The sequence below is a fragment of the Mustelus asterias genome, chromosome 11 (assembly GCF_964213995.1).
Source record: "Mustelus asterias chromosome 11, sMusAst1.hap1.1, whole genome shotgun sequence".
Lineage (NCBI taxonomy): Eukaryota > Metazoa > Chordata > Chondrichthyes > Carcharhiniformes > Triakidae > Mustelus > Mustelus asterias.
In genome coordinates, this window is record NC_135811.1 from 30,589,641 (window position 1) to 30,616,960 (window position 27,320).

The 27,320-nt window shown below is 41.1% G+C and overlaps 1 protein-coding gene across 1 annotated transcript; it reads left to right on the forward strand.

The window, feature by feature from the left end:
• The first annotated feature begins 3,189 nt into the window (after nt 1-3,189).
• pstk (phosphoseryl-tRNA kinase) lies at nt 3,190-27,320 on the forward strand. Its single transcript, XM_078223386.1, has 6 exons — nt 3,190-3,533; nt 11,565-11,853; nt 13,643-13,844; nt 16,215-16,290; nt 21,424-21,517; nt 26,723-27,320. Exons 2-6 carry the CDS (start codon nt 11,676-11,678, stop codon nt 26,929-26,931), a joined length of 759 nt encoding a protein of 252 aa, XP_078079512.1. The 5' UTR covers nt 3,190-3,533; nt 11,565-11,675; the 3' UTR covers nt 26,932-27,320.

Below are 27,320 nucleotides of genomic sequence, written 5' to 3' on the forward strand. Positions count from 1 at the left end.
CCAGAGGGTTGGAAAAGTACCAATGTGCCACCCCTATTCAAAAAGGGAGGGAGGCAAAAAGCAGGTAACTACAGGCAGATTAGCCAAACCACTATTGTTGGAAAAACGTTGGAATCAATTATTGAGGAACTAATAGCAGCATTTAAAAATTCATAATCTAATCAAGCAGAGTCAGTGTGCCTCCATGAAAGGGAAATCATGTCTGAATAACCTATTGGAGTTTTTCGAGGAAGTCCCAACCAGAGTGGATAGAGGGGAACCAGTAGATGTGTTGTATTTGGACTTACAGAAGACGTTCGACAAGGATTTCACTAAAGATTTAGCCATAAGATAAAAGCCCATGATGTTGGGTTAATATTTTGGCATGGCTAGAGAATTGGCTAATGGGCAGGAAACAGTGAGTGGAGATATGGGGTTCTTTTACAGGTTGGCGATCTCCTAACTAGGGGGGTTCCACAGGGATCAGTGCTGAGACCACAACTGCTTACAATATATATTAATGACTTGGACAAAAGAAGCAAATGTACAGTAGCAAAATTTTCAGACGACACAAAAATAGGTGGAAAAACAAGTCGCAAGAGGGATACAACAGTTTACAAAGAGATATTGATAGGTTAAGATAGGGCAAGAAGTTGGCAAGTGGAGTATCATGTGGGAAAACATGAAGTTGTTCATTTTGGAAGGGAGGACAAAAGAACAGTATTATTTAAATAGAGAAAAACTGTAGAAAGCTGCAACATAAAGAGACTTGGGGGTACTTGTACACAAAACACAGAAAGCTGGCACACAGGTGCAGCAGGTAATCAGGAAGGTTAATGGAATGTTGGCCTTTACTTCAAGGGGGTTGGAGTACAAGAGTAGGGAAATCTTGCTGCAACTGTACAAGGTACTAATGAGCCACATCTGGAGTACTGAGAGCAGTTTTGGTCCCCTTATTTAAGGAAACATATCCACCAGAATTCTACCGCCCCGCCCGCCACGGGAATTGGAGCGGGCGAGGGGCAGACAATGGAAAGGTCGGTTGACCTCGGTCATGATTTTCCGTTCTCGGATCGAGCAAGGCTGCAAAATCCTGCCCATTATTTCATTGAAGACAGTTCAGAGAAGGTTCACTAGGATGATCCCCGATGTGCAGGGATTGTCTGATGAGGAAAGACTAAACAAGTTGGGACTCTACTCATTGGAATTTGAAGAATGAGAGGTGATCATAGTGATAGGATTCTTAAGGGGCTTGACAGGGAGAGGACGTTTCCCTTCATGGCGAGTCTAGACCTGAAGGTAAGTTCCTATTTGCTTGGGAAGAAGAACGCTTCACAGAATGAAGGTTTCTTTACAAAAGGGACTTAATATCATAAACTTCTAACAAATAGCTTCTTACATACTGTGCAAATACCTGTATCAGCAGGCAGTTTTTTGTAAAGACTTGGTGCTTCCCACAGGGAGGAAAATAGATCCCTTCACCTACAGAACTACTAAAGGCACGTAAGAGTGCTGTTTCCTGTATTAGGCCTAAAAACCTGTTAGTTACTTAGGTAACCAACCATCCTAGGTTTTATAGGCTGGTACTTTAATTGGGCCAGATGTCCTGAGGTTTTTGAGGTCAGGACCACATTTTTCCCATATTTGCAATGATTGAGCTTTGGGCACATGCTCTTCCAAGTTTTCCCCGATCATTACATTTCCACAATTTAGGATCCATTAAAATGGGGTTGGTCACCCATGGTTGCATGCCTTTTTGGCATGGAGTTGGTGTTTTGGGGTAATCATGGGATTTACTAAGATCAATCTATCCATATATTCATATATTGGAAATTACTGCTCTTAACAGTGCCAAATGGAAGCACTCATTGGGAATACAGTTCCATTGCACTTTGCAGTGCTCGAATTCTGAAAGCTTGATGAACTGTAATATAGGCATGTCTGAAATATACAAATATTTTTTTAAAAGTTCCCACATTGAACACTGTGGAAGTAGATACCTCACCCAAATTAAATGTGGAATTTTGGGACGTGACTTCATAGAAATCATAGAAACCCTACAGTGCAGAAGGAGGCCATTCGGCCCATCGAGTCTGCACCGACCACAATCCCACCCAGGCCCTACCCCCACATATTTACCTGCTAATCCCTCTAACCTACGCATCTCAGGACTCTAAGGGGCAATTTTTTTTAACCTGGCCAATCAACCTAACCCGCACATCTTTGGACTGTGGGAGGAAACCGGAGCACCCGGAGGAAACCCACGCAGACACGAGGAGAATGTGCAAACTCCACACAGACAGTGACCTGAGCCGGGAATCGAACCCAGGACCCTGGAGCTGTGAAGCAGCAGTGCTAACCACTGTGCTACCGTGCCGCCATTTCCTAAAAGAAAATTACAATTTCAGTTGTTAAAATATTTTTGTGGTTTAAATGGCATTTGGCTGCATTCATTAATGGATTTTGTTAGTTTAATGCATCCTATTGAAATTTTAGGATTTTCATCTTGCCAAGTTCAGCCATACAAAGCGAAGTTGATGATCTTGAGGGCCTCGAAATATGGGCATGGTTGAGGTGAGGAAGACAAGTTCATGAACTTGATAAACGCAAAATACTGCAGATGTTGGAATCTGAAACAAAAGCAGAAAAATGCTGGAAAATCTCAGCAGATCTGACAGCATCTGTGGAGAGAGAGTGAAGCCAACGTTTCAAGTCTAGGTGATCCTTCATCAGAGCTGAGAGGAGAGTCAGCAGAGATTTATACTGAGGGTAGGGAGGGGTGGGGGAATTGGACAAAGGGATTGTAAATGAGCATGCTGAGGCTGAGAAGGTGTTGAAAGTGTCCATTAAGTGATCAGAATGCGTGAATGGCAAAACAAAGGTATAGCTTGGTGAAGGACTGCCTGAGGAATGTGGCAGTTGGCCTGAAGGGGGTTGGGGGGAGGGGGGGGCGGCGGGGAAGGTGGAAAGGAGGGCGATAACATGATGAATGAGATGAAATAAAATAAATGGAAATGGGGGCGAAGGGGACACTTCAAGCTCTGAAGTGGTTCATGCTCTGAAGTGCTCTGCCCACACCTGGGCACCTGCGCCTCACCTGCAGCCCGTCAGTGATCTGCCCCGCCCACCTGCCGCTGGATTGGTGCACTCCAGCTTTGCAGTCGATCCTGACTGGTTAATAGGGCCTGTCAATCAGGCGGCCCTGACTTCCGGCGGCTGCGCGTGAAGGGTTTGACCGTTGTCACTTCCAAGATTGGGGAAGTCCGGGTTTGGAATCGGGGAGGCCGCCGGGTCCTGGCGCCGCCCTCCCGGTAGCGCTGGAGGAGCGCGGGGGGCGACGGGGATCCCGGGAGGCCGGCCTGTGCCTGTCTCTGTGTCTGCTGGCCGGCCTTCCGGGAGCCGGAAAGTCCACGTTCGCTCGCCGGCTGCTGAAGGTTCTGCAGCCGAAGTCCCAGTCCTTACTGCTGTGCTACGACCACCTTATACCGAAAGAAGCTTTCTCGCTGACGGGACAGGCTGATGGGGATTGTTTAACAGATGATCCGGCAGCAACGGTCAGGTTGCCAGCAACATTTTAAATATCATTTAAATAACCTGTCTTCGGATTACCAACCAATGGGTTGCATTTTAAGCATTATTTATCATTTATGTTTGATTGTCCGCAAGGATTTTCCTGGTTTACCCCTGTACGTTTGGTGGAAAGCCTTAAGACACGGTGGGACTTTCCTTAAAAAAAAGGCAAAATGTCAGGTTCTGACTGCAAACTTTCTCAGAGAAACTATGAGGTTCTCTCTCCAGATTTTCCAGCATTTCGACAGGACCTTTCTGGGTGTTCATGCTGGCTGGATCTTCTGGTCCCACTGACAGCGCACCCCCATTGCGGATGTCCTGACGGTGTGGGGTGAAGCCAATGGGACCAGATGTTCCAGCTGGCAGCCAATGGTGCACCATGTCCTGCCGCAAGAAACGTGCTGTGGAGAATCCCACCCTTAGTCAAATAAAACGCAGGGGGCATGTTTTGCGCACTCGTTGGGCATGAACCTGATTACATTGCCAGCGGAGGGGGTAGGGAAGATCTCATTCTGAGATCGTTCTGGCGCAAATCACGCTATGGCTCTTTCATGAGAGTTTACAGCCATAACGGGATTTGGACTGCAAGCAAGCCCATCAAACAACCAGCCCCTCCGCCCCCTGTTATTTCTAGTTCTGGTTTCTGTCAGAGCTGGACTGTTAGTTCGCCATAATCCGTGAAGAACCAGGAGGCAATGGGTTATACAGCTTGAGGGGCACCGTCCTACATCAAACATGGGACAAGTCAATGACAGTAAGATGTGTCGATATGCTCTCCACATCACAAGTCAATGAGGCAGGCCTGTATGAATGACCACAACTGATACGGAGATTGAACTCATACTGTTGGCACCAAACTCTAGCCATCTAGCCAACTGAGCTAGCTGACACCCACAGACCTCCCCCAGAGTTACAGATGGAGCTTGCTCCTTGGAAATCTCAGTATTCCTTAAACGGATGGGCTCAATTTTCAGTAGATGGCTAAAGTTTATTTATTAGTGTCACAACACTGCAATGAAGTTACTGTGAAAATCCCCTAGTTATCACTCTCCGGCACCTGTTCGGGTACACTGATGGAGAATTTAGCATAGTCAATGCATCTAACCAGCCATCTTTTGGACTGTGGGAGGCAACCAGAGCACCTGGAGGAAATCCACATCGACACGGAGAGAACGTGCAGACTCTGCACAGTGACCCAAGCAGGGGATCGAACCCGGGTCCCTGGTGCAGTGAGGCAGCACTGCTAACCACTGTGCTGCTCCAATGGTGGCAATGGGTCTGGAAACACAGCCAGTTTGGGGGTGGGGGAAATGAGACGGGAGGGAATTTTTGTGCTCATATGACACAATCCCACCCTCACTGGTGTTTGAAGGAAAGGGATTGACAATCGGAACTGTCTGGCTGCAATAATTAAACCTCTGATTTTGGGGCTGCCAGTCTTTCACTCTTGGAAGGCCTGCACTTGGCCCTCCAGACTCAGGAACCCGCATGCCCTCATTAATTGGATGGTTCCTCGTAAATTACACTCTGAGCCTCAAGATTTGGGAATTCGGCCTAATCTGTTAGTGTAAAAGTGTAATTAACTGCATGCTCTTTCTGCAGGTCAGGAAAAATGGCGATGACATGAAAATGTCAGGGATGTCCAGTAATTTAGAATGTTTTCTGTTGGTTATATAAACAATTGGAAGATTTAAGCTACTTTAAAACAGGAACAATTTGGTTATGCTCACGGATCTGGTGTTTTTGCTGCTGATGAGCCAAGCAACACTGCAAACAGATGTTTACCTAATGCAAGCTGGTAACAATGGGAAACAGATTATAAAGAGTTTTGAATAAGGTGTTAGAGGTTCAAAAGAGGAGCCAAGGTGTGAACTTTGCAATTACAATCTAAAAGGTGGACTCACAAAATGAAGGTAATTAAGTTTGACTTCTGAAAAGGGTTGTTCAGATGTGGGAAGATCAAAAGGGAAAAACTGTATTTCGAGAGACAATTAAGCCTATACAAGGATAGCTGCTTCACACCTCGGCCACAGCAGGAATAGCTGTTTAGTTCCGAGCAAGCCATGTCTGTGTAGAAAACCTGTCTTGAGAAGCCAGCTGTTTGTTTTATCTCTGAAGCAGACCCCAAAGAGATATAACTGCCTAGTGCAGTAACTGTTACTGGATTTTGTTTTATAGTTTTAAAAAATCTATATGATGTGGTACGCTCAAGGAGAATTAGCTCTGAAGGTAGTTTAGAATTTGCTGATACTTTCCTAAAATTAATTTTATGGGATGTGGGCATCATTGGCTGGGCCAGCATTTATTGCCCATCCCTAACTGCGCTCCATTTCAGTGGGCATTTGAGAGTCAACCACTATGGGTCTGGATTCATATGTCGGCCAGACCAGATAAGGATGGCAGATTTTCTTTCCTAAAGGACATTAGTGAACCAGGTGGGTTTTTACAACAATCAACAATGGCTTCATGGTATTCATTAGGCTTTTCAATTCCTGATGTTTATTGAATTCAAATTTCCCCACTGCTGTGGTGAGATTTTAACCAAGGACCCCAGATCTTGCCTTGGATCTCTGGATTGCTAGTCCAGTGTCAATACCACTATGCCACTGCCTCCCGATCATTGTATAACCATTAGGCTGAATTGTATAGCCCCATCACGGAGAGGAGGTGGGGCTGGAAAATGCAGCGAGCCATTCAGAAGTCTATTGACTTCAGAAAAAGCAGAAATTCCCGCTGAGAAAAAATTCCACTCCTTGTCTTAGTTAAGGGTATTTCTAGTTGATTGTGTTACTGTTTATTTTGTTGCTTAATAAACATTTAAAATAATCACAAAATGCCTGGGATATCATTCTCTGGATTTCAAACTTTCCCTCACGTTATATCAAATTGCAAAATACAGTTGAGGGCAGTTGTTTCAGATTTACCTTCTGGGATTTGGAATAAGCGGTAGTGCTGGGTAGACTAACGGGACTGAAGGTGGACAAGTCCCCAGGCCCGGATGGAATGCATCCCAGGGTACTGAAAGAAATGTCAGATGTGTTAGTGGTTTTTTATCAAAATTCGTTGGATTCTGGGGTAGTGCCGGCGGATTGGAAAACGGCTAATGTTACGCCGCTGTTTAAAAAAGGAAATAGACAAAAGGCGGGTAACTACAGGCCGGTTAACTTAACGTCTGTAGTTGGGAAAATGCTGGAATCCATCATTAAAGAAGAAATAGCAGGCCATCTGGATAAAGAACAAAGAACAAAGAACAATACAGCACAGGAACAGGCCCTTCGGCCCTCCAAGCCCGCGCCGCTCCCCGGTCCAGGATTGAATTCTGAATCCAGGATCCCCGCCCAATTTATTGAATGGTTCGATTAAGCAGACACAGCATGGATTCATGAGGGGAAAGTCGTGCTTGACGAACTTGTTGGATTTTTATGAAGATGTGACTAGTGCGGTTGACGGAGGGGAACCGGTGGATGCGGTGTTTTTGGATTTCCAAAAGGCGTTTGATAAGGTGCCTCACAAAAGGTTGCTGAAGAAGATTGGGTCACATGGAGTTGGGGGTAGGGTGTTAGCGTGGATTGGGGATTGGCTATCTGACAGGAAGCAGAGAGTCGGAATAAATGGGTGCTTTTCTGGTTGGCAGATGGTAACTAGTGGTGTGCCGCAGGGATCGGTACTGGGGCCTCAACTATTTACCATTTATATAGACAATCTGGAGGAGGGGACTGAGTGTAGGGTAACAAAGTTTGCAGACGACACAAAGATAAGTGGAAAAGTGAATCGTGTGGAGGGCGTAGAAGGTCTGCAGAGAGATTTGGACAGGCTGAGTGAGTGGGCGAGGATCTGGCAGATGGAGTATAATATTCACAAATGCGAGGTTATTCACTTCGGAAGAAATAATAGCAAATTGGATTATTATCTAAATGGAAAGAAATTACAACATGCTGCTGTGCAGAGGGACCTGGGGATCCTTGTGCATGAGACGCAAAAACCCAGTCTGCAGGTGCAACAGGTGATCAAGAAAGCAAATAGGATGTTGGCCTATTTCGCAAGGGGGATAGAATATAAAAGCAGAGATGTCTTGCATCTGTACAGGGCATTGGTGAGGCCGCAGCTGGAATACTGTGTGCAGTATTGGTCCCCTTATTTGCGGAAGGATATATTGGCCTTGGAGGGAGTGCAGAGAAGGTTCACCAGGTTGATACCAGAGATGAGGGGTGTTGATTCTGAGGAGAGACTGAGCAGATGGGGTTTGTACTCATTGGAATTTAGAAGGCTGAGGGAGGATCTTATAGAGACCTATAAGGTAATGAAGGGGCTGGATAGGGTAGAGGTGGAGAGATTCTTTCCACTTAGAAAGGAAGCTAGAACTAGAGGGCACAGCCTCAAAATAAAGGGGGGTCAGTTTAGGACAGAGTTGAGGAGGAACTTCTTCTCTCAGAGGGTGGTGAATTTCTGGAATTCTCTGCCCACTGAAGTGGTGGAGGCTACCTCGTTGAATATGTTTAAATCACGGATAGATGGATTCCTGATCGGTAAGGGAATTAGGGGTTATAGGGATCAGGCGGGTAAGTGGAACTGATCCACTTCAGATCAGCCATGATCTTATTGAATGGCGGGGCAGGCTCGAGGGGCTAGATGGCCTACTCCTGCTCCTAGTTCTTATGTTCTTACTGTCAGCCATGTAAATAACAACAGCCAGATTCCAATAATGCTCATGTTAATAATGGAGATACTAATCGTGCCAACCGAGAGATAGCCAATGTAAATGATGTAAAATAACTTTGCATATGCAGTAAAATTCATAGTTAAATGCAAAGTATTCAGTTTGAGAAAGCGCAAGCTAAGCCCAATGTTGTTCCAGACCCTAACCTGCTATCTTGCCAGATGTAAAATCAAAGAACCTACAGGAAAACCTTTGTGAAATTCCTTTCTAGCTTCCTAAAGTAATTGACTAAATCCTGAATATCACCTTTGTCTGTGGACATCGTAACCACAACTAAGTGAGGCATATCTAAGTCAGAAGCTTGTTTTTGAGTCATTAAGTTGTCGGTTCAAGTCTCAGTTTTGAGACTTGAGCACATATCTCGGTTGACATTTCAAAAGTACTTCATTGGCTATAAAGTGCTTTTGAGTCATCCTGATGAGTGACAGACACAAATTCCTTCCAACCACAACCTTAACTGGGAATCAACATGAAGGAAGAATTCCAATTTATCCAGCATCTCTCAGCTCAAATTTCTACTTAAAATTATTCTCCTCACACGCTGGTTAGGCCACATTTGGAGTACTGCGTCCAGTTCTGGTCACCGCACTACCAGAAGGACGTGGAGGCGTTAGAGAGAGTGCAGAGAAGGTTTACCAGGATGTTGCCTGGTATGGAGGGTCTTAGCTATGAGGAGAGATTGGGTAAACTGGGGTTGTTCTCCCTGGAAAGACGGAGAATGAGGGGAGATCTAATAGAGGTGTACAAGATTATGAAGGGGATAGATAGGGTGAACGGTGGGAAGCTTTTTCCCAGATCAGAAGTGACGTTCACGGGGGGTCACGGGCTCAAGGTGAGAGGGGCGAAGTATAATTCAGATATTTGAGGAATGTTTTTTACACAGAGGGTGGTGGGGGCCTGGAATGCGCTGCCAAGTAGGGTGGTGGAGGCAGGCACGCTGACATCGTTTAAGACTTACCTGGATAGTCACATGAGCAGCCTGGGAATGGAGGAATACAAACGATTGGTCTAGTTGGACCAAGGAGCGGCACAGGCTTGGAGGGCTGAAGGGCCTGTTTCCTGTGCTGTACTGTTCTTTGTTCTTTGATATGTTTATTCAAGACACAATGAATCTGAGAACAAATACTTCCAGTTACCCAACATCTTTGTCTACAGATTTTATGGACAAGACCCATAGTTCTTTCCTTATCCAATCCAAAAACCTATTTTACTATATGGTTGTACAATCTTGTCTCATTTGTGTTCCCTCTGAGTCTCCGTTCCTCTTAAATAAATGACACTAATTCTTGGAACTTCCCCATATATCTAAGAGCTCAAATTTTGTTATTATTTTGATTGTTCTCCAAAGCTTCAATATGCAGGGGAACCAAAACTGAACACAAACTTCAATACTCTAAACCGATTCAGTTACAAAGGATTTTAAAGATTCTTCATTCTGCAAACTATAAATATATATTTAAAATTGTGCATTCATGTGTTCCTGTCTATAAAAGCACACTCTAATGAGGTGCACAGAATCTGAATCAAGAAATCCAAGTTGGAATAGTTAGTTCAATGGTAAATCAATACAAAGTGTCTACTTCACAAAATTAGGCTATTCAGGTTAATGCCAACGTTTGCACTCCATGCAAGCCTTCTTGGATCATCCTTCATTTAATTGCATCATCAACAACTTGTGTTTATACAAGACCTTTAACAATGCATCCGCAAGCACTATCAAACAAAAAATTGACACCAAATCCTCTAATGCGATATTAGGCCAGGTGACCAATAGCTTTGCTAAAGAACCATTTAAGGAGTGTCTTAAAGGAGGAAATAGAGGTGGAGAGATTTATGGATGGCATCCTGGTGCTTTGGCAGCAACAATATGTCCTCCAATAATTTAGTTCTCCCATTTATTTAGCCTCTTTGAATGTGTCTATGCTGTTCACCTTAATTACTCTCTATAGTTGAGTCTCAAACTCTAACCATTCTCTGGGTAAAGAGATTTCTCCTGAATTGCTTATTGGATTTGTTAGTGACTGTCTTTTATTTATAGCCTATAATTTTGGACTGGTCTCTGGTGGAAACATCTTTTTACCATCTACCTTATCAAACCCTCATAATCTTGAATACCTTGCACTCTTGTTTTGAGAAAAGAACTCCACCTGTTCAATCTTTCCTGATAACCTCTCAGTTCTGGGCCATGGTAAATTTCTTAGATTGTAATCCCATCTTTGGCATTCTTAGAATATTGATTTTTATTTAATGAAAACAAAACTTCTGGTTCTGTATACTCACTGCTTAAAATCTGTTTGCTAAAACAAATGTCAATCCATATTGAATCTATATATATTTCAATGGAACAACACTCGTGCAGATATAACGTTAGGTAAATCTTGTTTGTGCCAAAGAATGTTTTTGTGAAATGTGTTGGGTAGTGCATTATTCATTTGAGAATAGAATAATGATTATCCATTGTGAATGACTCTCTACAAATGGATTAAATTGAGTTATACATGAAGTTGTATTGATAAGAATAAAAGAAATAGGAACAGGAGTTGGCCATTCAATCCTTTGAGCTTGCTCTGCCATTCGATAAGATCTTGGCTGATCATCTATTTCAATTCCACCTTCCCACATTATCTCCCTATCCCTCCATTTCCTTAGTAACCAAAAATTATTGTCTTGAAAATACCCAATGACAATATCCATAGTCCTCTGGGATAGAGAATTCCTAAGATTCATAACCCTTTAAGTGAAAACATTTCTCCACATTTCAATCCTAATTTTTTAAAAAAATTGTTTATTGGATGGAAGCGTCGCTGGCTAGGCCAGAATTTATTTCCCATCCCTGATTATCCTTGAGAAGGTAGTGGTGAGGTGCCTTCTTGAACCATTGCTGTAATCCCTAGGTTTAGACTACATAGCGAGGGGAAACATCCTCTTGGTGTCTATCCTGTCAAACTAAAAATAATTTGATATGATTTTCTTACTCTTCTATCATGGGACAATCCCCTGTTCCAGAAATGAGATAGTGAGCCAATGTTATACCATTGCTATTAGGCAAGTATATTCTTATTTAGGGAAGGAGATCAATAATAGTGGGTGGGATCTTCTAGTCCCACTGAAGTCAATGGACTTTGACTGACTTGTCCCATCTGCTGGTGGGACCTGCTGCATCAGGGTTGGAAACATACCTTTTGTCTTTTACGTTTATTTATTTTCATCAAGTCAATGAAAATTCAGTGCATGTAGAATTACATTTATGTTCATGTTTCTCTGATTTTAAAAGAAATTTGTGTTTTTGGATCCTTAGGGTTCACTCTGGAAGTTGTACAGGCAAAAGCTGTTGGTATACATTGAAAGCTTAATACAGGCTCTTAATGGGACTGGCCACCTGTCTGTTTCAGGCAGTGAAAGTGATTCAATGTGGGAGTGTTTTATTCAGTCATTGAAACAGCAGCATATCATCTCTGGAGAAACTCAGCATGGAGTGCAACAATACTCAGTTTGCAACACGTATTCAAGACCCTTAGTTATAATTTTAGATGACAACTTCTACTATCAAAGCATGAGATACGAAGTTTACCAGATAGCGAGGCAAAGTAAGTCTGTAGCAAGCAATATTTGTTTACCTGCCACTGTATGTATATTAAAGTTATTTATTCAAATATTGAACAATTCTCTTCACAAAATAAATGATGTATTTTTTATCTGCTTTGTTCACTACCTGCTTCCAAAGATGATTTAAACATTCCGAGTCTCTACTGATGTTTTTCAGCCTTTCAATATAGCATTTTGTTGTAAATTAAATGTTTTGACGCTCTCTGGTTCAGTGTCAAGAAGCAAATAGCCTAAACTTATTTTGATATATTTTCTTTTACTATTTTGGCATCAACGCAAGTGCCTTAATTATGATACAGAATCCGTAAATAGCATAGTACAGGCTAATTTTCAAAGAATGGAAAACTGTCATTACTGTCTAATCTAAGAACTGCAGAATAAAGTATGCCAAAGAAAGGCTGTGTTTTGCTATGGGCAGTAACATGGATTATTTATTGACAGGGATAGTGTAGACAGTTTACCTTAGGTTTGAGGCATAGGATCATAGAAATTTACAGAACACAAGTGGGCCGGCCTCACTTTTCAGTTCTAGGTCCATATCATTTTAGATCATGGGACTTCAAGTGCATATCCAAGTACTTTTTTAAAATGATGAGGGTTTCTGCTTCTGCCACTTTTTCACGGAGTGTTCCAGAACTTCACTATCTTTCGGATAAAAAAACAAATTCTTCTCAACTCCCCACTAAGCCTTCTACCAATTACTTCAAACCTGTGTTCACTGGTTATTGACCTTTGTGTTGTGGGAAATAGGGTCTTCCTATCCACTCTACCTAGGCCACTAATAATTTTATACACCTCAATGAAATCACCCCTCAGTCTCCTCTGTTGCAAAGGAAACAACTTGACTATGAGGGAAGATTGGATGTGCTAAAATTAATCAGTACCGGCCATATCCTTGTAAATCTTCTATCTACCCTTTCTAATGAAATCACATCTTTCTTGTAATGTGGTGACCTGATACTCTACTTGTAGACTGACTAGTATTTTCTACAGTTCTCGCAAAACCTCTTTGCTCTTATATCAGCTAATAAAAGTATATTCTGCATGCCTTCTTAACCACCTTCTGTAGCTATCAGGAATCTGTGCATATGCACTCCAAGGACCTTTTGTTATTTTACACATTAGTATTGATATTGCTTGTGTACACCTTGTTTATTTGTCTACACCCGGCAGTGATGGATTGGAGAATGTTCCGGTGAGATTTTCTAAACCATTGAAATGATTAGGATTGCATGAATTCCACATCTTTACAGACTATTTCCCTAGCCAGGTCTGGTTTGTACTTGCTCTCAACTCAAGAATGCTTCAGAATGGTAGCTGGACCTTTCAGGTGTTAGTAACTATTGCTAAACTGAAAGTCTAATTTAGAGAAACCACTCAAGGGACCTTTGTGATAAATGTAAATTTCAGAATGGTGCAATGCAGGAATGTACATAATCAGATCAGGTTTCACGTTGAATCTAATAGGTGCTGTAAATTTACTTGGAAATGCTTGATGCTAACTACTGCCATTCCCAGTAATTTGTATTGTTCTTCACTGAAACTCAAATATTCACCAGTATAGTATATATTGCAGTAGACATTCCACTTCTGCACTCAGCCAATGACTTTAAACCCATTCACTTTTGTGGAATAAAAATCCCAGGCTGGTGAGTGCAGAAGTGGAAGTTCTACCCTAATTGTGTTTCTCTTTTAAATAATATGCTTCATTATAACTTTAGAAATGATACTTAAGATCAACCAATTATCAGCAAAATATTTCTCTAAAAGATTCCCTAGGCTTCTTTCAGCTGTTTCTGGAGTGCCCAATTGAATTATGCCTGCAGAGAAATCATGAACGAGGCTGTCTGGTAAATGATGAAACAATAGTGTTGATGTCAGCAAAAATCCAGCCACCTGATCCTGCAAAAAATTCATGGGAAAAGACCAGTTTGATAATGAAAAGTGCAGAAAATGTACCGGAAGAGGATATGTAAGTGTTTTAAATGCTAATTGTCTACTTACCAGCAATCTACTTTCATATTTATTTTAAATTAGGAAAAGAAAAAAAAAGTGAAATTATATATAAATGCTTTTTGAAAATTAATTTTCTTCAGTTAATTGTTGGAGTGTGATTTCTTGAGGATATCTCAGGATTTATATTGATCCCATTGACAATGCAACTTTAGTATGTATGTATGATGGATGGAAGCTCAAGCTGTCAGATTGAAGAATTCCTGTTTTAATAGCAACCTGGAGAAAATCTAGCCTTGCAATCTTGCAAACTGCATTGTAAAAATTGAAGTAATTCTATTTTGGGTCATGTCTTCAATCTTTCACACAACCATAAACGTGCTTTGATATAAATTGTGACAATAGTCCACTGATTTTTTTAATTCTTTCATGGGATGTGAATGATGCCTATAGAGCTAGTATTTATTGCCTATGCCTAATTGCCTTTGAGGAGATGGTGGTGAGTTGCTTTCTTGAACTGTTGCAAGCCATTTGGTGTAGGACATCCACAATGCTGTTAAGGAGGGAATTTCAGATTTTTGGCCCAGTGATAGTGGAGGAATGGCAATTATAGTTTCAAGTCAGGATGGTGTATGAATTGGAAGGGAACTTGCATGTGCTGCCGTTTTTATGCCCTTGTCCTTTTTAGTAGTAGAGGTGCTTTTGAAGGAGCCTTGGCAATCTGCCACAGTGCATCTTGTTGATGGTGCACACTGCTGCCACTGTGTCCAATGCTGGAGGGAGTGTATGTTTAAGGTGGTGGATGGGTGCCAATCAAATAGGTTGCTTTGTCGAATGGTGTCAAGCTTCTTGAGTGTTGTTGGAGCTGCACTCATCCCAGCATGTGGAGTATTCTACCACACTGCATTGCAGATGGTGAACAGACTTTACGGAGACAAGTAGTGAGTTACTCGCTGCAAATCCCCAGTCTCTGACTTCTTCTTGTTGTCACAATATTTATATAAATGGTTCAGTTATGTTTCTAGTTAACTGTAACCAGTGGAGAGTTTTCTCCCTGATTCCCATTGACTGAGTTTTGCTAGTGTTCCTTAATGCCACACTTGGTTAAGTGCTACCTTGATGATAAGGGCAGTCAAACTTATCTCACCTCGTTTATCTATGTTTGGACCAGGCTCTAGTGAAGTCAGGAACTGATACTGAGCATTGGTGAGTACGTTATTGCTGTATAAGTACCACTTGATGGCACTCAATGTCACCTTCCATCACTTTGCTGATATGAGATTAGACTGATGGGGGCAGTAATTGGCCGGGTTGGATTTGTCCTTTTTTTTTGTGGCCAGCATAACACCTGGGCAATTTTCCACATTGCCAGATAGATGCCAGTGTTGTAGTTGTGCTGAACCAGGCAGGCGAGGGGTGCTGTTAGTTCTGAAGCACAAATATTCAGTATTACTGATGGGATGTTGTCAGGTTTCACAGCCTTTGCAGTGGCCAGTGCCTTCACTTCAGCTACTTATTGGTATCATGTGGAGTAAATCAAATGGGTTGGAATACTGGCATCTGTGATATCAGGGACCTCAAGAGGAGATTAAGCTGGATCATCCACTTGACATGTCTGGCTGATGATGGTTGCAAATGTTTCAGCCTTGTCTTTTTTTTCTTATAAATAATAGATTTTGCTTTTATTGTGAAGAATATAGGATAGTTCATGCAGTCACTTGGTGAATTTATGCAACTGATATACAGACCAGGAATGTTGCATCCCTAATTTGCATTGAAATTGTTGGTTTCTCAATAATCGGCAGTATAATTTGTGCCAGGGCACAGTGGGTTACGGAATAGAGAATTGGCTAGGGTTTCTGTTCTTATAATATCTGAAGAAAGTGATTGTGATCAGGCCTCATTGATCATTATCAAGTCCACTTGGGTGAGATACAGAAGGGCAAGAAGTGCAGTAAAATCATAAATCAGCAAGGTTTTAGGAAGGCAGGATAAAACTATAATGTTTTAAAAAGAGGGAACAGAACTTCAAAAACAAAGTATGTCAGGGTGTATTTTTTTTCAAAAGCAAAGTAATGCAGGTGCTGAAATTTGAAATACAAACAGTAAATGCTGAAAACATTCAACAGGTTGGCAGCATCTGTGGAGATATCTTCAACAGATGCTGCCAGACCTGCTAAGTATTTCCAGCATTTTCTGTTTGTAATTTTTACAATGTTAGTTCCTTCTCTGCCACTTATGACAGTAAAAATCAGCTAAGCAATATTAAATCTAGTGAAACGCCAACAAAACTGTCAATTTTTCATATGTAGGTTAAGGTCTAAAGCAGGGTTAGATACCAGCAACCTTACATTCACTGGTCACTTTCACGTTCATTCATGTTTTACAGCCAGAAGGTGTTTGAACTACTTGATTTTTCTTTGAAAAATCCAGAGAAACCATTTGAAGAAAACATTGAACTAAAGGTAAATGCAATGGTTTATATAATTTAATGTAAAGTAAAAGTTTATTTATCAGTCACAAGTGAGGCTTACGTTAACACTGCAATGAAGTTACTGTGAAATTCCCCTAGTCGCCACACTCCGGCGCCTGTTCGGGTCAATGCACCTAACCAGCATGTCTTTCATGTGTATCCTAAATAAAATTGTAGGGCTGGGTTCTCCAATCTGGGCAGGTTGCTGGCGGGAATCGGGATGTCCCGCAGAATGAGGTGTCAACTAAAAATTGGGATTTCTAAGGGGCATCAAGGCAACTGGGATTCACCTGACCTGCCCCATTGACCCAGCAATGGGTGGTAACCTGATAATCATGCAAACTCGCTAATTGCAATACAATTAGCAGGTTTAACAGTCTGTTCACCAGCATCCCTCCCCCCAGAGTGGGAACAGCGCTGGGTGGGCTTTGGTGTTGCTAATCACAAGCATGGACATGGTGTGCTGGACCCCAAGAGTCCAGAGGAATCCACACCAAACACCACGCAAGCATGAGGGTCATCCAACCTGACCAGACTGCCCCTTAGCCGCCGTCTGCCCTGAGAACCCCACTTACACCCCCTTCACCCTCAGAAGATCCAGTCAGCTGTGTTTATTTCCATTTCCCTTCATACGCGAATGCATCTCAATTGATCCTAACTGTACTGTTTACATAGATTCTAAGCCTGATGACAGTTGTGGTTTTTTCAAAAGGAATAAATGGTTTAACTCCTCTTTTGCAAACCCCATATTCCTTTTTCAATCAGTGAGGGGCAGGGGGGCTGAGTGGGGACTAACCTTAGCGGAGGATCTAAGGAGGACCTGAGTGGGGTTTCTGGGGGAGGGAGGGGTTGGGTCAACCTTATGCCTGTGTGGTGGGGAGGGGGGGGGGGTTACCTGTTATTTGTGGGTGGGTGGGGAGAATGCCCTCTTTGGTGACGGGTTGGTGATGTTCGGGTGGGGGGAAGGGAAGGTGGCCAGTCTCTGACCACAGAGTTCAAAGGGCGCTCTGATCTTGGAACAGCCTAGCTGACCGGCGTATTACTGAGATGAGTTCATTAGCACCTTTCAGATGGGTGAATCCCACCTGACAGATGCTGCCAACGCTAGCAGGAAACACTCCTCTTTTCCCGCCAGCATGGGCACTTAGCCTGAAAACGGGAGAATTCTGCCCGTGGTTTTTAAATGTTAATCTGGTACACAAGCAAGAATGTAGGTAGAACTAAATAGTGTTTCTTCTGTCATAGCTTTTAATAATAGCCATTAGAAGGGGTTCACTGTAGAACCCGGTTGAAATTCATAATTTGAACAAAAAAGATGCACTCCAGTGATTTTAAATGAGGAAGTCTATAATAGAAACATTTGATTTCTGCATAGTCTGTAATGTCAACATTGACTGAATGCTTTGCTGGAAATCTGAAATCAAGGCAGAAAGTTGTGGAAACACTCAGCATGTGGGGCAACATTTGGAGGGAGAACCAGTGGATTAAAACTGGAAGATATTATTTTTAAAGTGCTCCTGTAAGCAGAATTCACTTGTTAAAATTTTTGTTGTCTTTGTAATAGGTAACAGAAGCGATGTTGAGAAATGATTTTTAACTGCTGACAATTTATTTGTTGACTAAAAAACAGGTGACCAGCAGTTGAAAATCAGGGGAGCACTGGATTGCCCTCTTGATGCTAAAGACTCATTTGATATCATTTTCACGTGGACCAGTATATAGGAAAATAGCACTCTCACCAGTTCCTGACAGTTGCAGGATACTGATTGCAATGTTCAGGTACAAATCAATGGAACCATATACCATACACACTGTCAACATGCACTAGTCATTAAGCAGCTTAACCAGCTGCCCTCAGAAAAAGGCCCAACAATTTTTTTGGGATAAAAGCAAAATACTGTGGATGCTGGCAATCTGAAATAAGAACAGAAAATGCTGGAAAAACTCAGCATGTCTGGCAGCATCTCTGGATGTTTTGTTAGAGTTAATGTTTTGAGCCTGTTTGACTCTTCTTCAGAGCCGTTTGGGAAAATTTTCTTTCCTGGTTCCACAAAATTACTGCGGGTGGCTATCAGTCCATGGTTGACACCTCTGGAATTGGCTCTACCCCAACTCATCCACGCTTGATCTATTGTCCAGTTCAGCAAGGAAGAAAGGTGATCTGTTTCCCTCCTACAACCAGCGAGCTCCAGTGGTATCATAGGGTGCCCACAGTTTGCCAGTGGCATTTAAATGAAGCCTGAATGCAAAAATTGACTTCAGTTACACTGTTTTGACTCTGCTGACTTTGCGCTTGTTTCAGGTGTAAATTGCTCCCATAATCTAGGCTGATACCCTGTGTCAGAGGACTGAGTTTTGAAGACAATGTTAAAAAACAGAGTTTTCAAGCTTGAAAGGAAGCAAATGAGAGAGGATCTTATTGAAATAAATTAAGTGAAATAAAAAAGTTCAATTCAATTTAAATCATAATTATTGGATTATGCTACATAGATATTAGCTAATAAAAGGCTTGTCTGGACTGTTATCAGGAAGCACATCTTTATGTAAGATTGATAAATTAGAATGGCCTTCTGTATAGGGGAGTTGGAGGCAAAACATGATAGTTGTATAAGAGGAGGTTTGATACCATCATAATAGGAATCCCAGTTGCTTTGGAAGGATGAACTGAGTTGTATCAATAGCCACCATCGTCCTTATTTATCTTTGAAGACAAAGAAAATTTCCAGGAAGACACAATGTCTAGGGAGATTGAAGAACTCAACTCGGTGTATTATCGATGCAAGGTGATACACAGAGATTTTGGGTCTATCTGAAACTGAATGGGAACAAAATTAAAATTGAAGTAGATACAGGAACATCTGTATCTCTGAAAATTTATATCAACAGAAGCTCACGAATGTACCATTAAAGCCAGCTAATTATAATCCTGAGAACTTAAATGGAAGAGGTGGTTCCAGTGAAGGGTTATATCGTGGTGCAAGTTGAAACAAATGGTCAATCTGAAAAATTGCAATTACATGCAGTGAAAGGAAATTTTCTTCCATTTTTTGGAAGACCATGATTAAACAAAATCAAACTAAATTGGCAAGATGTTAACCAATTGGTTGATGGAAAGAACACATTACAGAAATTCTTAGAAAAATACGGAAGATCTTAACATGCGAAAGCCAATGTTTTATCATGTCTACCAATTTGGGACAAAGCCTAATCACAGGAGAACTATGTGAAAATTTGTACTTTTCCCAGGTTGATAGTGTACCTATTACAGCGCCTCAAGTGCAAAGATGCATGAGGTCAGAACCAGTGATGGGAAGGTCATGGACATGATCTTGAAAGGAATATCACTGGATAAACAGAGGAGGAATTTGGAATTCAAGCTATACCAAACAAGGAAACTTGAATGAACGGTACTAGAGTGATCATTCCTCCATGCTTGCGGAGTCATATACTTGATCAATGCCGCAAATGACATCCAAGAGCGGTACGTATGAAAGAACACACAAGGAGCTATTTCTGTTGGCCAGGACGAGACTTACAGATTGAAGAACGAGTAGGACAGTGTCTATTCTGATGAAGAGTCATCTAGACTCGAAATATTAGCTCTATTCTCTCTCCAAAGATGCTGTCAGATCTGCTGAGACTTTCCAGCATTTTCTATTTTAGGACAGTGTCAGCCTTGTGCTAGGATATGAAATACTCCGCCTCTTCAACCATTGCATCCTTGGGATTGGCCAAGACAACCTTGGAAAAGAGTACACATTGCTTTTGCGGGACCAATTGAATGATATATGTTTCTCATCCTTGTGGACGCACATTCCAAATGGCCTGAAATAATGATGATGACATTGGTGGCCACTGAAAAGACAATCAAACAACTAGACAAAGTATTTGCATGATTTGGCAAACTGGAGCAATTAGTTAGCGATAACGGGACTCAGTTCAAGTCAAGGACTACCTCACAAACCATGGCGTACGAGATATCAGAACTACACCTTATCATCCTTCCAACAATGGATTTGGCGGAGACGTTGGTACAATCATTGAAGAATGCCATTAAAGCATCAAAGGATGAAGGACCACTAGCCAAAAGAGTAATCAATTTTCTCATATCTTACAGAAATAGCCCATGTGACAACCTAAAACTTGCCAGCAGTATTGTTTTTGAAAATGAAGTTGAGAACCAAATTTGATTTACTCTTATTGCCTAACACTTCTACCATTGTAAGCGACAACAACAAAACTAAGTTATTCATCGTGAACAGACATTGAAACCAAGAATTTTTAATCAAGCAGAAAGAGTTTTAGCGAGAAACTACTCCAAGTGAGAAGTGGATACCTGTCACAACACTCGCAAAGGCAGGACCTGTTTCTTATACGGTGCAAACTAATGACGAGAGTTTGGGGTAGACACACAGATTAAAAACTCACTTCAAAAATAGAATTTGCAGAGTTGGTATCTGAAAGGCCAACATTTGACACTCAAGGTTTGGAAATCCCTGTACCTATGGTCACGATTGAGTCGAATTCAGATTCAACACCATTTGAACCAACAGCATCTGTAGAAGCTGAAGAAAAACAACTTTATCAGATGAAGTGCCTGAGCCAAGTGGTGAACAGACTACTGAGAGCATGAAAGCAAAGGCTCCTGAATGACGGATTCTGATTAAGCAGAACTGATGTACACCTAAAAAACCCTCATATTGATTACATATCTAAAACTGTATATAATGATACTTGGTAAAATAATTAAAGTTAATGTTGTCATGCTACTGAAGTAAAGGGGGAGGGACGTTATGTTTTGTAAACCAATGCATCTCTGTGTATTAACATGTGACAATGATGGTTCTTAAATGAGATGTTGCATTTTCATACCCATATCCATAGATGCTCAAACAATTAAAGGTGTGTTACTGTTCTTCAATACATTCATTTTCTTTACACCTCAAATTAATAAATGTCTGGAAGCTGAAACTGTTTTGATTGCAAATGAGAATACGCATATATCGAACAAATTCAATGATATTTTAGGCATTTCTACAGTTTAGGTTTAATTCTAAATTTAAAGCATACAATTAATCCAATAATAGTTTGCCTTTAATTAAATTTTGGTTTGGTTATCACACAGGAGATAGATCGTGCCATTTGTGCAGCAAGTGTTCTTCATCAGGCTGATCAAGCCATCCGTCGTTTGGTATCTCAGTCTATGAAAACTGCGAAAGGTACAACTAATATACCAGGAATATCCAAGAACTGTAATTTATGTACTGTTGGTTTATTATTATTCCATCTATGTGCTATAAACATAGTACTGTAAGCAAAATTGAGATATGTTTCCTATTTAGTATATCCCATAATAAATATAACGTATTTTCGAAAGGCCTTCAGTAGAGGATTGCATAGAGCATGTGGAGTCAGGGCATAGATGACAGAATGGATAACAAGCTGACGACTAAACATAAAATTGAGAAAAGGGGTTTAGGCAACTACAAAAGATTGTTGTGAGGTGGTATTCTACAGGAAACATTGCTGGGACCACAGCAGTTCACAATTTACATTAACAATTTGGACTCGGGAATCGGATGTTCAATTTCAAAATTAATAGATGATACCAAATTGGGAGATATAGTTATTACCAAATAAGATGTGACAAAATACAAGAACTCAGTAGTAAACTTTCAGAATGTAAATCTATTTGGCAGATGAATTTCAATATAGTGTAAGGTACATTTTTGTACAAAGATTAAGGAGGCCACATGTGGTTGGATAACATGGGTGGGACTTTACGGCCTCGCTTGTGCCAAAATCGTAAAATCGTACCTGGGGTCAACGGATCTTTCCGTTGTCCACTTCCCGCCCAAAACAATTCCCGTGGCAGGCTGGGTGGTAAAATTCCAGCATAGGAGTCTAAACGGGTAAATAGGTAACTAGGATGGTATGAGGCATGAACATAAGAAATAGGAGCAGGAGTAGGCCATCTAGCCCCTCGAGCCTGCCCCGCCATTCAATAAGATCATGGCTGATCTGAAATGGATCAGTTCCAATTACCTGCCTGATCCCTATAACCCCTAATTCCCTTACCGATCAGGAATCCATCTATCCGTGATTTAAACATATTCAACGAGGTAGCCTCCACCACTTCAGTGGGCAGAGAATTCCAGAGATTCACCACCCCATGATGGATTGGGAAACATTACTGAAAGGAAACACAATAGATTGGCACTGGTAGGCATTTAAAGAATGAATAGGTGAACTCCAGAAATTGTTTATTCCTGTTTGGCACAAGAGTGGTAAGGGAATTGTGGCTAAATCGTGGCTTACAAGGGAAATTAAAAATGGTATCAGATTCAAGGAAGAAGCATACAAATTGGCAAGAAAAAGCAATAGACTTGAGGATTGTGAGCAGTTTAAAATTCAGCAAAGGAGGACCAAAGGATTGATTAACAAGGGAAAACTAAAGTATGAAAGTAAGCTAGCGGGGAACATAAAAACTGACTCTAAAAGTTTCTATAGATATGTAAAGAGAAAAAGATTGACAAAATGAAAGTAGGCCCCTTAGAGTCAGAAATGGAAGAATTCATAACGGGGAATATAGAAATGGCTGAGGAATTAAATTTGTACTTTATTCATGTCTTCCTTTGTGAAGACTGAAGCAATGTACCAGAAATGCTGAGGGAAACATGTGAGGAACTGAAGGAAATCAGCATTGGTAGAGAAATGGTTTTGGGGAATTTGATGGGATTGAAGGTGGATAAATCTCCAGATCCTGATAATCTTTAGCTCAGAGTACTTAAGGAAGTGGCCTTAGAAATAGTAGATCCATTGGTGGTTATTTTCCAAAATTCTTTGGACTCTGGAATAGTTCCGACAGATTGGAAGGTAGTTAATGTAAGCCTACTATTCAAAAAGGGAGGTATAGAGAAAACGGAACTATGGACCAGTGAGCCTAACATCGGTACTGGGGAAGTTGCTAGTCTATTATCAAGGATTTCATAACTCAGCATTTAGAAGGCAGTGGCATAATCAGACAAAGTCAGCATGGATTTACAAAAAAAGGAAATCATGTTTGACGAATCTATTGGAATGTTTTGAGGATTTCACTAGTAGAGTTGAATGAGAAGCAGTGAATGTGGTTTATTTAGACTTTCAGAAGGCTTTCGACAAAGTCTTACATGACAGACTACTATGTAAAGTTAAAGCACGTGGGATTGCAGGTAATGTCTTGAGATGGATAGAAAGCTGGTTAGCAGATAGGAAGCAAAGAGTTGGCATAAATGGGTCTTTTTCTGATTGGCAGTCAGAGACTGCTGAGGTTCCGCAGGGATCTGTGCTAGGACCCCAATTGTTCACATATATTAATGATTTGGAAGAGAGAACTGAATGTATTATCTCCAAATTTCCAGATGATACAAAGTTAGGTGGGAGGGTGAGCTGTGAGGAGGATTCAGAGATGCTTCAGCGTGATATGGACAGTATTAGGTGGATAAATGTGAGGTTATCCACTTTGGTAGCAATATTAGAAAGACAGATTATTACTTGAATGGGTGTAAATTGAGAGAGGTGGATACTCAATGAGACCTTGGCGCCCTCGTGCATCAGTCGCTGAAAACGCGCAGGTACAGCAGGCAGTAAAGAAGGCAAATGGTATGTTGGTCTTCATAGCGAGAGGATTTGAGCACAGGGATAGGGATGTTTTGCTGCAATTGTATAGGGTGTTGGTGAGGCCACATCTGGAGTATTGTGTGCCGTTTTGGTGTCCTTATTTGAGGAAGGATGTTCTTGCTATAGAGGGAGTACAGCGAAGGTTTACCATGCTGATTCCTGGGATGGCAGATCTGTCATATGAGGAGATACTAATTCATTGGAATTTAGAAGAGTGAAAGGGGACCTCATGGAAACTTGTAAAATTCTAACAGGGTTAGACAGGGTAGATTCAAAAAGAATGTTCCCAATGGTGGGAGAGTCCAGAAGTAGGGGTCATAGTTTGAGGATGGGGGAGGTAAACCTTTCAGAACTGAGGTGAGGAGAAATTTCTTCACCCAGAGGGTGGTGAATGTGTGGAATTCACTATCACAGAATGTAGTTGAGGCCAAAACCCTGTGTGATTTCAAGAAAAAAATAGATAGCTTATGGGGCTAAAGGAATCAGGGGGGAAGGGGGACCTGGATATTGAATTCGATGACCAGCTGTGATCAAAATGAATGTCGGAGCAGGCTTGAAGGGTTTAAAAAAAAGGGATTTAGAAGTACAAATACAAAAATCAATAGAAATATCAACATGGGTTAATAAAGCCATAAAAATGCAAACAAACACTAGTTTTTGTTTCTACAAGTGTTGAATTGATAAGCTCAGGAGTTAAACTTGGGTGCAACCTTCCTTAGACCACACTTGCCAAGTCCTGTGCACAGATCTGGTCTCTTATGAAAAGGATTTAGAAGCATTGGGGAAGATGCAAAAAATGCCTCGCAAGATATCAGAATTGAAAAGGTGCACTTATCAGTAAAGGTGCAACATGCTTTGTGTGGGGGCAACCTGATATTGATCTTCATGATAAGATCAGTGTGGAGAAAATATCTCCACTTGTTGGGAGGGGACGGGGGTGAAACTAGAGGTCATAACTATAGGATCGTCGCAAATAAATTGAATAATAAATTCAAGAAAATCTTCTCTATCCAAAGAGTAATAAGAAAGTTTTTAAAAATCAATTCATGGGATGTGACATCGCTGGCTAGATTAGCATTTATTGCCTATCCCTGATCTGCTTGATGTGGTGGTGAGCTGCCTTCTTGAACCGCTGAATACATGGACTACCAGGAGACGTGGCTAAGAAAAATACCATTCATGCATTTAAGGGGAAGCTAGTTAAGCACATAACGGAGAAAGGAATAGAAGACGACCCTGATAGGGTTAGATGAAAACGTGTAGGAGGGAGTTTGTGTGCAACAAAAATGTCGATCAAATGTTTTTCTGCTGTAGAAGTATTCTGGCTGAACCCTTTTGAAAATGTTACATTGCACATTTTAGGGATTGAAATACTTTTATGCAATATTTTTATTTGAAATTCTTTATTTTAATCAGATTAAAACTACAGATTATTTGCATGTGAATGTTTTGTTTAACTAATCACATAGTGCAGTTTCAACACATGCGGTCATTTTCATCTTCATCATAACCTAATAAATACCAGCCAAAAATAGAAATTGGTGGAACTGCACAGCAGGTCAACAATCTATAATGGAAAAGAGGTGACGTAATTTCATGATTAACCCCTTGTCAGAAATCAAAACTAAAAGATAAGCATTATAACAGGATTGGAGAAAATAAACCACAAAGGGATTAACCAATCTTTGGTTGGACAGGCTGGAAACAGCATGAAACTCAAATTTCCAAAGCACGGTGAGCGCAGGCAGCAGAGTGACGGGCAGCGCAGGCAGCAGAGTGACGGGCAGCGCAGGCAGCAGAGTGACGGGCAGCGCAGGCAGCAGAGTGATGGGCAGCGCAGGCAGCAGATTTCCAAACACAGAAAGGGAGTTAGAGGGTTGAAAACCTGCATATGTGCAGGTTCCTGCATTGAAAAGGTTTCCAAGATATATAAAATATGATTACAGTGAGCCAATGGAAAGACACAAAATAATGAAAATAGCCACAACAGTGAAAATCCATGAGAGGTCCACAAAAGGGAAGAAATGAAGCAGATTGGAGAATGACCAAAATAAACTCCAGACACACTGCTGCCCGTCACTCTGCTGCCTGTCACTCTGCTGCCTGCGCTGCCCGTCACTCTGCTGCCTGCGCTGCCCGTCACTCTGCTGCTCGCGCTCAACATGCTTTGGAAATTTGAGTTCCATGCTGTTTCCAACCTGTCCAACCAAAGATTGGATTCTTGAGAAGTCAGCCTCTAAATGGGTAAGCAGTTTCATAGTATTTTTCAAATTTCATACATCAGCCTGGCCTGCTGCAGAACTCCTGGGAGCTTCCTGCAGAACCCAGTTTGGGAAACTCTGCTTTAGATAATATTTTAACAGATGGGTCAAAATCCTGGACCTACCTCCCTAACAGCACTCTGGGTATACCTACACCACGTGGACTGTAGTGGCCAAGGTGATGGTTGACCATTAGCTTCTCAAGAAAATTTAAGGATGGACAATAAATGCTAACCTTCCTCAGCGATGCTGACAGCCCATGAACGATTTTTTAAAAACACTATAACTGCAATGTTACAATTTCTTTTTGCTGTTTATAGCACTATAACAGCAGATGGAAAAGAAAACATGGGAAATATATTAGTTCACTTTCAACAGAACTCATGTACTTCCAGAATCTGGGAATACTTTAAATTAATCTTTTTGGCACTTTTGAAGATTTGTTTGGCGTTACTGTTTTGTTTTCACAATAATTGTCACATTGTTAAATTATGTTTATTCTAGATAAAAAACTATCAAAATGTAATATGAAGTTACTGTCTGAAGAACTTAACAAGCTTAAGACTGTGGTTTTGGAGGATCTTCGACATGTCACTCTCCAAGGCAATCCTGTAAAGCTATGTGGTGATAATGCAGTTGTCGAAGAAGCTGAACACAAATTTGATCAGAAAAAGGAAGAAATTCTAATGAAATTTCTAAAATTCCAAACTTGATAGTGCATAGTACTGTACAATTATGCCTATAGCCCAAAGCATGATTATTTTATATCAGTGTTAAAGCTTATTTATAAGACTTTGAATTTCACAAGTCAAATTATTCTCCTGGAAAATTGAGACCATTTACATGATGCTTGCAAAATTGATACCACCTTTCCGTTGTCTGAGAGGTACACTGGAGATTAAATGATACAATTGTTGTGCAATATATAGCAGCCACAAAAATGCTGAAAAACAAATCCATTGTATTATATCTAGATGTAATTCAGAAATTTCAAGATTGCTGATTTTTATTTTCTGTAAACTTGAAGAGAGTTTCCTCAAGCTATAAAGTCTTATCAAGAAGTATCTCTGCAGATCATTAAAATTATTTTATTTAATGAGAA